The sequence below is a fragment of the Meleagris gallopavo genome, chromosome Z, assembly GCF_905368555.1.
Source record: "Meleagris gallopavo chromosome Z, MGAL_WU_HG_1.1, whole genome shotgun sequence".
NCBI classification, from domain to species: Eukaryota; Metazoa; Chordata; class Aves; order Galliformes; family Phasianidae; genus Meleagris; species Meleagris gallopavo.
Genome location: NC_139435.1, coordinates 71,057,646 through 71,070,524, shown reverse-complemented (window position 1 = coordinate 71,070,524; position 12,879 = coordinate 71,057,646). Strand labels below are relative to the sequence as shown.

General features: G+C 43.3%; 1 protein-coding gene across 1 annotated transcript; it reads left to right on the top strand.

The window, feature by feature from the left end:
- The first annotated feature begins 5,888 nt into the window (after nt 1-5,888).
- On the top strand, nt 5,889-12,468 carry LOC146542380 (E3 ubiquitin-protein ligase Trim36-like). Its single transcript, XM_085213943.1, has 3 exons — nt 5,889-6,630; nt 6,892-7,189; nt 8,332-12,468. The coding sequence occupies exons 1-3, from the start codon at nt 6,375-6,377 to the stop codon at nt 8,678-8,680; spliced, it is 903 nt and encodes a 300-aa protein (XP_085070069.1). The 5' UTR covers nt 5,889-6,374; the 3' UTR covers nt 8,681-12,468.
- Nucleotides 12,469-12,879: the final 411 nt, after the last annotated feature.

Below are 12,879 nucleotides of genomic sequence, written 5' to 3'. Positions count from 1 at the left end.
TTCTGGATTTTCCATCTAGAAACGGGAGAAAAGGGAGGTTTAGGAAGCGCAGGGTTCCCAAAGGGGAGGTTTTTGCTCGCCACTTTCCTTCTTAAATTTCACTGGGGTTTTATGGGGGAAGAGCGGAGTTTATCTTTTGATTTAAAAGGATTTACACTGTCTCCCAAATTTTTTCAAAGCTGGAAGTGTATAAAAGGGGGACAGTAGGTGGGTTGAGAAGGTACTGCAAAGGGGTTTTGTTTGGTGAGAGCGGGCGGGAGATTAAAGGGGTTCCCCCGGGTTGGGGGGCCCTCTTGAAAAAACAGTTCATAATGCCTTTGAGGGTTAGGGGCCACCCCATTTCGGGTTTTTGACATTAGATGACATTTGAGACAAAAAATTCAGTATTTCACTGTTGGTTTTTTTCCACATTTTCAACAGTAGTAACTGGGACAGCTCTTAACACTAAAAAGTCTTTAATTTGAGGCTCTTTGTAAAGAATTGCCTTGCTGTTGAGTGTGACATTTTTAACACGTGCTGTGCCCCAAGTGCGAAGTTCTCAGACCGATGCCAGGGCTGCTGGGCTCACTGCTTCAGGTCTGGGAGCTGCTCGCTCTCCGTGCTCCTTTCCCCCAGCTGCATGTCCTGCCTGCCCCTGCCTTCCTGCCTCTGAGCAGAGCATATTTTTTGCTGAGGTAGTTTGCTGCTGCTGGGTGAAGTTAGCAGAGAGCTGCAGCGGGGGTTTGGGGGGGGATGGCTGGGAGGGGAGCAGTGGGGGGGGGGAGATGGGCTGTGCCCCTTCCCCCGCAGCGGGCCGCTCACTGTCAGGGAGTGGCTTTTTTTAGGCTGTGCCTTTTCTGTAAAATGGACAAGTGGGAGAGCATTCGCCCAGCAAACCAAAATGGGATGATTGTATGATGTGCAGTTGCTTTGTCTGACGGGTTTCTATTTTACTGAAAGTAACTACTGACCAGCGTTACAGGAGCAGGAGCAAAAAGGGGTTCCAAGAGCCCAAGGGGCCAAAGGGGGGTTGGACAGGTATACGCTTTTTTGGGTCAGAAAGTGGCTAGAAGGCCGGGCCCAACGGGTGGGGGTGAATGGAGTTAAGTCCAGCTGGCGACCCTTTAGGAGTGGTGTCCCCCAGGGGTGGGTAGTGGGACCCATTTTGTTTAATATCTTTATTGACCCCCTAGATGAGGGGTTGAGTGTACCCTCAGTAAGTTTGCAGATGACCCCGTTTTGGGAGGTGGTGTCGGTGCCCCTGAGGGTAGCGAGGCCCTTCAGAGGGATCTAGATAAGCTGGATCTGTGGGCTGGGGTGAAGGGGATGAGGTTCAAAAAGGCCAAGTGTGGGGCCCTGCACTTTGGCCACCACAATCCCATGCAGTTTTAAAGGTTTGGGGACGAGTGGCTGGATGACTGTAAAAAGGAAAGGGCCCCGGGGGTGTTGGTTGATGCTCGGCTGAACGTGAGCCGACAGTGTCCCCAGGTGGCCGTTAGGGCCAACGGCATCCGGGCCCGCATTAGAAACAGTGTGGCCAGCAGGAGCAGGGAGGTCATCATCCCCCCCTACTCAGCAAAGGTGAGGCCGCACCTCGAGTATTGTGTTCAGTGTTTTGGGAAATATCCAAAAAATTTTTGTCAGGACGGTATCTCTGATTAAAGCAGAATTTATCCGCGATTGCAGTGGGGGGCGTCCCGCAAGCAGGAGCGCACCTATGGACACAACATGACAGCCTTTAGACCCTGTTTTCTCCCCCTTGCCCCCCCCCCTCTCCTGTTTCCCCACTGGCTGGGTATCCAGGTTCACGATCTTGTCAGGGGATTTTCATTTGCTATTTACTTGTTAATTTGTTTGTTATCTGGTGTCAGTCAGTCGCCATCCTGTTGTTTCCACAAAAACTCAGTGCTCTTCTTGTCGAATTGATATGGGGATTTGCTTCCAAATCTTGATCCCGGGGCGGGGGATGATGCCAGGCCTTCCGATGTCTCTTGAGGCGCTTCCTCGGGCATGCCGTCACTTGTTTTCTGGTTTTATCTCGTGCAGGCTATTCTTGCAGTGTGTATGACAAAAAAAACCTATCAAAACCTATCTACACCTATCTACAGAGCGTGCGTTCCTGGGAAGGGGCATCTAGGGGATAAGTGACGTAAACTATCAGAGATCTTCCGTGAGTTAAGCAGAAAGACTCCCCAGAAGAACTATGACAGCAGAGATCATGAAATAAAAACAAAAAATTTTCCAATTCTAATGCGGAAACAACTTTTTTATTCCCACAATTCTTTTTTCATAGATTGTTGATTTCTGCAATTCCTTTTGTTTTTTTTTTTTTTTAAGGTTCACTTTTTTAGACATCTCCTTCTTCTTCTTTTTCTTTATCTCCCATCTCCTCTACTACCATCATTTTATCCAAATGTGGTGGCTGCATCGGTGTTTACTTAAACAGTGCTGTCTCGATCAATCACTCTACCATCCCCTCATACGGGGGGAAACTCAGCGACCAATGGCCATGGGGGCTCCTTTTACTACCATCAAAGAAGTACGTGTGGATACAATCACTCCTTTCCATTCACCAAACCAGGACTCCAACCATCCAGTGATACAAGTATTTATTCCTGATTTTTCTGACATTTCATTGGCAAGGGTGGAAAGCCCTTGCAATGCCTTAGCAATTTTGTCACCCGGAGCTGTGTTATTGGGATGATGGTGCAACAACAAGTACCCAGCATTACACGGCACCTCTTTCTTCAGCTTGTATCGTGTCTTAGGAGATCCTATTTTCCCAGGCCTTCCTACTTGGGGCATCTAAGTGTTCTGCAATCCGCTTTATTGCACTCGTTGCATAATTTGTAAATCTCCATTGATTAGAACAGATGTAGTTAACCCAATCTACAGTTTTGTTGATCGTCACCCACCAGGACGGTCACTCAAACCCTGAAACAGTTTGATTACTCGCCTTAAAATCATCAGGGACAACAAGAAGTGAAAAGTTTAAATCCTTGGCTTGCTCACATACCAAAAAATTACTGATATAAGTATACGTTGCAATGATTATTTTTTTTTACAAGAGATGCATAAGCATTTCCATCAAATGCTGCACGTAACTAAAAGAACATTTCCAACAATTATAAGAGCCCGTATTACTGTCCTTGGATTTACAATTGTAAGGATCCAGCTGACTTCAGTTCCCATTGTGTTTGAGGGACCTTCTCAACTCTAGTGTGATGTATCCACAATATTTGTTTTTTAATTTTTACTGTTGTGTGAGACGTTAGCAGCACCTGGAACAGACCTAGCCACCTTGGTTCCAGGGGAAAATCTGAAAGAGATCTGCAACATCCCTGTAAGCTCCTTGTAAAATATTATGTATCAGGCCGCCAAGGCCTTGGGCTCTATTTCCTAGAACAGTTTCTCTATTTCCCAACGTTATTCCTGTAGACTTATCGCATGCTCAGTTATTATTTCACTCTCTAGTTGGGTAGAGATCCCCGTTTGTACAACATCAGGCCCTTTGTACAGTATTTTGAAAGGACTTAACCCTTCTTTGGGTCTAAGTTTCATTCTGGTCCTAAGGAGAGCCAAAGGCAACAACTGTGGCCAGGACAGTCCAGATTCCTGGCCCAGTTTTACAGTCTGGGATTTAATTTGACGGTTCATCTTTTTCACCTGACCACTCGCCTGTGGTCTTTGTGGTAAGTGCAATTGCCAATTTATTCCCAAAGCTTGTTTACCTGTTGGACAATCTCTGCAATAAACTGAGTTCCCTGGTTTAAGGGGATTGTTGCAGGACACCCAAACCTTGGAAAAATCTCCTGCAACAGTACCTTGGTTTATTCTTTGGCTTTATTGGCCCCGCAAGGGACCCTCTTCTGCTCACCCTCTCGGGCATTGGTTAGAACTAGCATATACCAAAACCCTCCTTTTTCCGGGGAGTTCTGAAAAAATCAATTTGCAATTGTTGCCCTGAAAGGTTCCCTTTCCCAAAAAGCCCCACTTGTACCCTGTTCCTTGTACTGGGGTTGCACAGTTTATTTCTGGTGTCTGTACCCCCCCGTGGTTGAGTATGTTCTTTTAGAACCAAATTCTAAAGAATACTAACGGGCACAACCGCTCGTTTGCTCTCTCCCCTCCTAAATCATTAATTAGATTCCTATCCTCTCTAGGGTACCTTGTAGGTTCTGACTAAGGTTCAGATATTTTAAGTTTACCGTCTGGAATTAAAGCCAGTTCACCAGTTTTTTTTCCTTCAGCTGCCCGTTCTGCCCCCGAAACCCCCATCGTGTTACCCGTTTTCTGTAATGTGTCACTCTTCTGACGTCCTTTACAATGTATAACAGCCATGCTGCTCTTTGGTAGATTTACATCATGCTGAATGTTTTCCTTCTGTGTAAGCAGCCCTCGCTCTTTCCAGATGGTACCATGAGTGGGTACCACCCCAAAGCACATCTAGCATCTGTCCATATATTTGAGGTTCTTTTCAAGGCGGTTATTTCAGCCTCCTGAGTGGAGGTCCCCCCAGGAAAAGGTCTTGCTTCAGTTACCTTGTCATTTGCAGTTACTGCATATCCTGCCTTACTGTTTCCTTGTCTTCACAAAACTCCTTCCATCGATGAATGCAGGAATCCTCAGCATCGTCCAGCAGTTCCTCCTGTAGGTCTGACCAACTGGCACAGACAGTCTCCGTGCAGTCGCACACTGGGTGCTTGGAGGTAGCTCTGCGTTGTTGTTCTGGGTGTTCGGCAAATTGCTTCCTTCTCTTTGATCAGTTGTGCTTTCTGTTGAGAAACTTGATAGCCATTTAAATCAAAAAATTCAGCAAACTCACAGGCCATTGTACACAGTCCTCCTTTGTTACTGTGGCATCCACATACTGCAGTAAAGTTCCACCGTGGAATAGAGGAACCCAAATCTCGGGCTCACAAGCTGACCACTTCTCAAAAATCGTTGGGCTGTTCTCACAACCCTGGGTAACACTGTCCAGGTTAACTGAATTTTCATTATTATTTTTTTTTTCCTTCACCCCATATTGGAGTTTTCTTATTCAAAGGCATTTTAGACTTTCTTTGGCAAAACCGGGCAGAAGAAGGTGTACTTCAAATCCAGAACGGTAAACCCCACCTACTTATTCCTTAACTTGGTTAATAAGGATATACACCATAGGTTGTACATATTCAACATTTCTATTATTTGCCCTCAAATCTTCTACCTAACGATAGCTCTTGCCATCCGATTTTTCACATGCAAGATTAGGGTGTTGTATTTGAATTCCTATCCAAGTGATAATCCAAAATTCAAGAAGTTATTTATTATTTCTTTTATCCTCCTACAATCTTGTATCCTCAAAGGGAATTGCTTTACCCTGGCTGGGCTGACTCCCGTCTTTAACTTAACTTTTATTGGGCTGCATTTTTTTTTGCTCTGCCAGGCATTCCTGATGCCTGCAATCCCGTGTATACCTGATTTAGGATTTACGTAACTTCTGGGGGTACAACATTGCTTTTCCCAGTTTGTGTTAAAGCCAAGCTTAAAATTTTCAGTCAATTGCTCTTGCTTGACACTTAGCTCCAATTTTCTCTACTGAATTTAATCTCTACATTCAATAGTTCTAATATGTCACGCCCAAGTAATGGTTTTGGAGAACCCAGCATGTACAAGGATTTATATATTCCTACTTCTCCTAGCCTGTATTTAATTGGTCCCCTCAAAAGAAAGTGAACTTCTCTTGCCAATAGCTCCTACAACTACAAAAAAAGTCATCTACGGGTAATAGTTCTTGATGTAGCACAGAGTAAGAGGCATCCATATCAGAAAATAAACCTCTTTACCCTGCTTCCCCAGCTGCTTTTGGCCCAGTGGGGGGGAACTCTCCCTGAGCCCTTCCAGGCTCTCTCTTACCTCTTCTTCTTGGTAAGGACATCCCTGTTAGACCTTGCTCAACTTTGCCTTCCTCAGCCTGTGTTTTTTCCAAACCCTTTTCGCTTTCTAGACTTTCATCATCACATACATTACTAGCATTATATTTCAGCTTCACCCCCTCCCCTCCCCAGGCTTCCAGTGCTCACGCTGGGATATCGGGTTTCCGAGATCTCTGCAGATGACGGCTATTGTCACTTTCAGTGTCCCGTCCCATCCCCATTCACAAGCAATGCACCCTTTACAGTTACAACGGGAGGCTCCGGCCCCCACCTCTTTCTCCTACTCCGAGTCGTTCTTGCAGAAACACAGGCAATGTCACCTTTAACTGTGCAAGTCATATTATTTATGCTAAGCTCCTGAGCAAAGACTGATACAGATCACTCTAGAACAATGCATAGCTAAACTTCTGGATTTTTTTCTCCTTAATCTGTGGCCTTCCAGGTCTTGAAATACCAGAAATCAACGAGGAGCAATGCAGAATGTGTAACAAAGCTGTGATCAGTTGGGAGTCCTCCGGGAAGACAGACTCTGCTGATATGTATGTTCTTCAGTATCGCAAGCGTAGTAGAGAAGAGGAGAGTATGATGTGGCAGGAAGTTGAAGTTTACAACAAGAGCAAAGGCATATCTGATCTTGATGATGACAGTAGCTACACCTTCAGAGTTCGAGGATACAAAGGGTCCATCTGTAGCTCATGGAGCAAAGAAGTTATTTTGCGTACACCTCCTGCTCCAGGTACTGGGTTTTCTTCTGTCCACCTGCACTGGAAACCACCTACAGTTCCCAGACTTCTATCCCATTATTGGTTGTATCTGTATGTATAGAAGTACTATAATGAGCAGGTTAATTATCATACCGCGCTTATTAGCGTGCATGAGAATCCTAATAGCTTTTCATAGTGAGAATTTCTAATGCCAGTGTAAAGATGCAGTATATAAGCCCAGAAAGCCAAAAAATATCTAACTAACAGGAAATTCCTGGAATACTATTTTTCAGTTCTTAGCTTTCTTTTTGATGACAAATGTGGGTACAACAGTGAACGTCTCCTGCTGAACCCAGAAAGAACCTCTGTGGCAAGCAGCGCTGGGTTTCCTTTACTGCTAAGAGCTGAACGCATGCAGTTTGGATGCCACACAACCCTGAATTACATCATTGGTGATCCTGGCATTGCCAAAGGGAAGCACTTCTGGGCTTTTCTTGTGGAAGCCCATTCTTGCCTGGTAAAAGTGGGAGTTGTTTCTAGCACCAAGATACAGAAATTTTTCCACAATACACATGATGTGACAAGCCCAAGGTAAATTCCAAGCATGTGCATGAAACATGTTTTGTACAAGAAGATGGTTGGGTTTATTTTATTTTATTTTATTTTTTCAATTTAAAAGCAAACGTAGTCTCATTTAACAAACTTGAACCTAACCAGTGGAAAGTAGCTTGAAGCAGTAAGATATATGCAGGTTGTCCTATTCCTTTTCTTGTTCCCTGCTTTCAGTAGAGAGCTGTTTGAATTACTCAGGTCCCCATTATCTTTCTTTTTTGGAAAGAAGTCAAGCTCGGACAAACATTGAGATACATCAGTTAAAGCAAGAAGGTGGAAAGCAATCCATTAGCTGTGAGACTGAAGCAATTCTTGGTTGTCATTAGGTAGACCATTAGCATGGTAGATTGTCAACTGTTCAGAGGTACAGAGTTCACAGAGTTGTCTGTCTGTGTAGTAGCTTGCATCATGATGGATTTCAAGTTGCTTGCGTGTGGTTTTTGGATTGCTGCTGAGCAGAGTCAGAATACTGTGAAGAAACCAGCCCCAAAATTTCCAGCTCTCAATTACAGCTACAGTAAACTCAAATGTATCTAGAAATGGAAGGCTGGGAAGGTATTGTCTGGAGACTGTAGCTTCATATCTTAACAGGTGTATCGGCTTCTTCCTATCCAGTGTAACAAAACTGAAAAAATGTTCATGTCTTAAGTTGCTTAGGCAGCGTAGTGATGTCCTAGGATGTGTAATAAGGCAGTTGCATGGCAACCTCTTTAGAACAAGAGATGTATTTATTGGTGTTACTTAGTATTATGTAAATAAAGTTAAATATATCCTGCCTGTAATGATAAATCGTATTTGCAGAACTACCTGTCAAGTTACCTAATTTAGTGTACCTGGTAGGTTCATTCATCATTACGTAGCAAAAGTAGATTCAGATAAACTTGGAACTTAATGGCTTGTTAGCAAAACCTTCTGTTGTCTCACCCTCATTAGTTCAGCTCCAAGTGGCTATTCACTTACGAAATGTATCTTCCCTTCCAGCACGTGGTGGTGTATTTTTACCCCACAAGCTCTTGGTTTTTGTATAATGTTACCCGTCTTACAGAAATGTTTTCTGTAGTTCCCATTGCAGACAGTATTTGTGAATCTGACAAGAGAAAATGGTTGTTTTTCTGTCCTAGATCTGAACAAGACAGTGGTCATGACAGTGGGAGTGAAGATGCCTGTTTGGATTCATCACAGCCTTTCACACTGGTCATTTTGGGCATGAAGAAGTTTTTCATCCCCAAGGCAGCTGCTGACCCGAGGGAAGCTGCTGACCCCAAGGATGCATCAAGTAGAATCCTTCCCCTGCCCTCCTGCATGGGGATCTGCCTTGACTGTGACAATGGCAAGGTGGGCTTTTATGATGCCAGCCCCATGAAATGCCTGTACGAGTGTGAGGTGGAATGCTCAGGCATGATGTACCCAACATTTGCCTTAATGGGTGGTGCAGCAATTCATCTCAAGGAAACCATCCCAGCAAAGTAGTTGGCATACCAAGATGACCTGTAGGTTAGTGCTCTCCTGCTGCTGGTCTGAAATTAAAAATAAGAGCAGAAGCATTTTACCTTAGTTTTCAGTCCTGATTCAAATACAGTATACCTAAGTGCTGTACACGAGCCTTTGGGTCACACTTGTGTGTTGCTTTGTTTGTTTGTTTGCTTGGTTTTTTAAGTGAATAGTCCAGACACTTCCAACAAAAGGAAATGTTCTTCCAGGAACTCTCCTGCCTTTCTTGTGATCTGTGTGATGGTTATCTCCACAAACTTTCCTTCTAGGGAAGGTGGAGAGGAAGTTTGACTAACAACCAAAATTACTTTTCAGGGATAGAAATCTGCCTTTTATGTAATATACATTCTGATATAGTCAGAGTCATTTCTGAGTTTTTTGAGTTTAACTGCAAACTGACAGCATCTGATTGCCATTATTCTTTGACATACCTGCCTTAATGCATCTGCAGGACCAAAATCACACTTAGAGAATAAAAAGCAGTGAGAAATCAAAACTGCAGGTGAACATTTAGGCTGTATTTGGAAGGAGAAGGTTAAACTAGAAACTTTATTTCACGTAAGTGTAATGTAACTGTAAGCTGAAACTAGTTCTAACGCCTGATGTAGAGTTGATGGTATAATTGTAAGTTCCTGTACTGTTCCAGGCTTTTTAGTGTAGACATAAAATATATAAAGTGCAATTTGACCCGAAATGTCAGACTTCCAAGAAGTTTTTGCATGTATGAGTAGTAGTACCTGGTTTTAGGCAAAAGGAAATGAATACTTGACTAATAACATGCAAACTGAAAAAAGTTGATGTATTTCTGTTAATACGTGTTTTTTTAAGTTAATTTTTTAATCTAACAATGGCTTTTTAGTGAGAATGATAAAATGCACTGATTCAGTTTGGAGACTCAATTTCTGCCATAAAAGGCGTCTCTGTTCAGATTTCTGTTCCGCTCGTATCATGTTGAAGAAATTTACACAACCAGAAATCAAATGTTTGAGTACTTCTACTGTTAATTTTAATTGTGGAAAAATAAGGTTCTGAAGTGAAGGACATTTCTAACATACGCTCAATTTTTTATGAATTTGGGGATATAATGTTTTGTCTTGATGAATGTGAAGTATGTTTACTAAGCACCTGTGTATAGCTGTAGAGCAATGAACTGTGACCTGAAAATTGCAAGTGGGCACCACTGGTGATGGATTGACCATTTGTCTTGATCTTAGAAGTCTGTTCCAAATGTTATGATTGCTTGGTCCTCTCATGAGGACTTATGAGGCTGGCGCTCTAGCTGTGAAGGATGATGAAAGATCTGAGATTTGCTTCTTTCACTAATCTTAAAACTTATCTTTTTGGTCCATACCAGATATTAAACTGATTAGGACAAATTTTCTTCTGTAGCATTTTCCACTTGATCCTGATGGTTAGGTCTGAACAAGGCTTCCCCGTCTGATGTATTATTTTGCATTTAAAAAGATCGAGTCTGTTCTGCCATCTTACCCAGTCACTTGGTACTGAGGGCTTCCTGCAACTCTCCAGTCTCTTGATTGTTTTGAGTAATTTTATAGTCAACACAAATCTTTACCAAATCTTGAAGCAGCTTAAGCTATAGTGGGACAGAGCAGTTTTATTCCTGCTGTTAAAAATGTACTGTTCCTTCAATCTATTGGACATTTTTTTCTTATTCTGCCACTGAAAGCCCTTACATTTTTGTATGCTCTGTCGACTAGATTACAAGCGCTCTTCGTGAACTCAAGTTATCAATCAGACTCAGAAGTCAAGATTCCCTTTTCTTTAGCTATGGTTTGTTCCAACGTGCAGTTTTCATTCTTCCATTTAGAATCATAGAATCACCAAGGTTGGAAAAGACCTAAAAGACCATCCAGTCCAGTCCAACCGTTCACCTGTTACCAATAGCTCCCACTAAACCATGTCCCTCAGCACAACACCCAGTCTTTCCTTGAACACCCCCAGGGTCGGCGACTCCACCACCTCCCTGGGCAGTCCATTCCAGTGCCTGACCACCCCTTCTGAAAAGCAATACTTCCTTATGTCCAGCTTGAATCTCCCCTGCCGTAGCTTGAAACCATTCCCTCTGGTCCTATCACTAACGACACGAGAGAAGAGGCCGACCCCCAGCTCACTACAACCTCCCTTCAGGAAGTTATAGAGAGCAGTGAGGTCTCCCCTGAGCCTCCTCTTCTCCAGGCTGAACATTCCCAGCTCCTTCAGCCTCTCCTCATACGGCCGGTGCTCCAGACCCCTCACCAGCTTTGTTGCCCTCCTTTGAACACGCTCCAGGGCCTCAATGTCTTTCTTGCAGTGAGGGGCCCAAAACTGGACACAGTACTCGAGGTGCGGCCTCACCAGTGCTGAGTACAGGGGAACAACCGCCTCTCTGCTCCTGCTGGCAACGCTGTTTCTGATGCAAGCCAGGATGCCATTGGCCTTCTTGGCCACCCGGGCACACTGTGGGCTCATGTTCAGCCGAGCATCAATCAATACCCCCAGGCCATTTCCTCGACGCAGTCCTCCAGCCACACCGCCCCAAGCCTGTAGCGTCGCCTGGGGTTGTTGTGGCCGAAGTGCAGGACCCGGCATTTGGTCTTGTTGAACCTCATCCCGTTGGCTTCAGCCCAGCTCTCCAGCTTGTCCAGGTCCCTCTGTATGGCCTCGCTGCCCCCAGGCAGATCCACACTTCCAGCCAATTTGGTGTCATCTGCGAATTTACTGAGGGTGCCCTCGATGCCCTCATCCAGGTCATCAATAAAGATATTGAAGAGGACAGGCCCCAGCACCGACCCCTGGGGAACACCACTCATGTTTGTCTACCAAATATAACATTGTTTTAAAGCTACACATTGTAGGGCTGGATTTGCTAATCTCTTATTCCCAGATCAAATCTCTTTCTGCAGGTAAGTATCTCATTTTTAATCCTTCTGTTTTGGAAATTGTTCTAAATTACAATTTTTATGTCTCAGTTAGCACTCCATAGTTCCACACTTACATCTTTAGAAGCATCTGGACTGATATGACCAGGCTTTAGCATTTCTTTACTTCATGAAAATTGTCATAAAATTGTCACACCATCTTAAATGTGAAGATAAATCAGTCTGAAGGGCTAACTTTTAAAAGAAGGGGGGAAAAAAAGGTAGTGATTTAAGAAAACAGAAGTAAAGGAGGAAGAATTCAGGTTTTTCTTACTATATCTTCGCCTGACATTCATTTAAGATGTGCTCTGCTATGCAATTACTTATTCTACTGGACATAGGCTGATGTTACTTAAAACATTTACCTACCTTTTGGTATGTCAGTTTGTAAATATCTCATTCAGCATATTAAAATTGGTATGGCTTTTGGTGTAGAATACCTTGCATGTAAGGGTATTCATTGCAGTACTATAAGGCGCTTGCTCCAATTTATTAAATAGAAGCTCACTGTCAGAGGCAAATGATTTTTTCCACCTGTCAGAGATACAGTTCAGTAGTACGTGCCTACACTGACACTTACTTTTGCAAAACAATTTTATTCCTACAAAACAGCACTTTACAATGTGGACTAAGCTAAGAATGGTGTGATATTGTGTGGATCTCTGTGCAGTATAGCTGTCTGGTGACCACTGTGTGATTTGCAGAGCTCCATTCAGGTGTGAATCATGTAGACCCTTCTGAAGTATATAAAGCTTTAACAAAAAGGCCTTATTTAAAAATACTCTGAAATGTAAATGTGATGTCAGTTTTTTGTGTTTTTTTTTCTAAATAAAAGCTGAGAATACTGTAGTTTTGTTGTTTGCATTATTACATCCCATCTCTGAAGTATGCCAGTTGAAGTAGTGTTTTTTGTAAGAGATAGAAACTGGTGAATTGGGGAAAAAAGAGCATTGCTTGTGTGTGTGTGTGTGTCTGTGAAAGGCTTGTACTGCAATGCTGAGGGAGCAGGAATATAGAAAACACGATGTGGTATTCTACTGAGTTTTCCCAGATTTCTGGTATGACAGTCATCCTCAGTTATGTTGTTCTAAGGTATAAGTGACAGGTTGGTTCATTGCTTAAACTGAGAAAAACTGACACAGTAAAGACAAGAAGGGTGGATAAGGAAACTTGAAAAAAGACGTGGGCTGAAGAATATGGTAGGAGTCACATTATTATGAATGCACAGTATACCAGCACTTCCTGAAATACTTGCCCTGA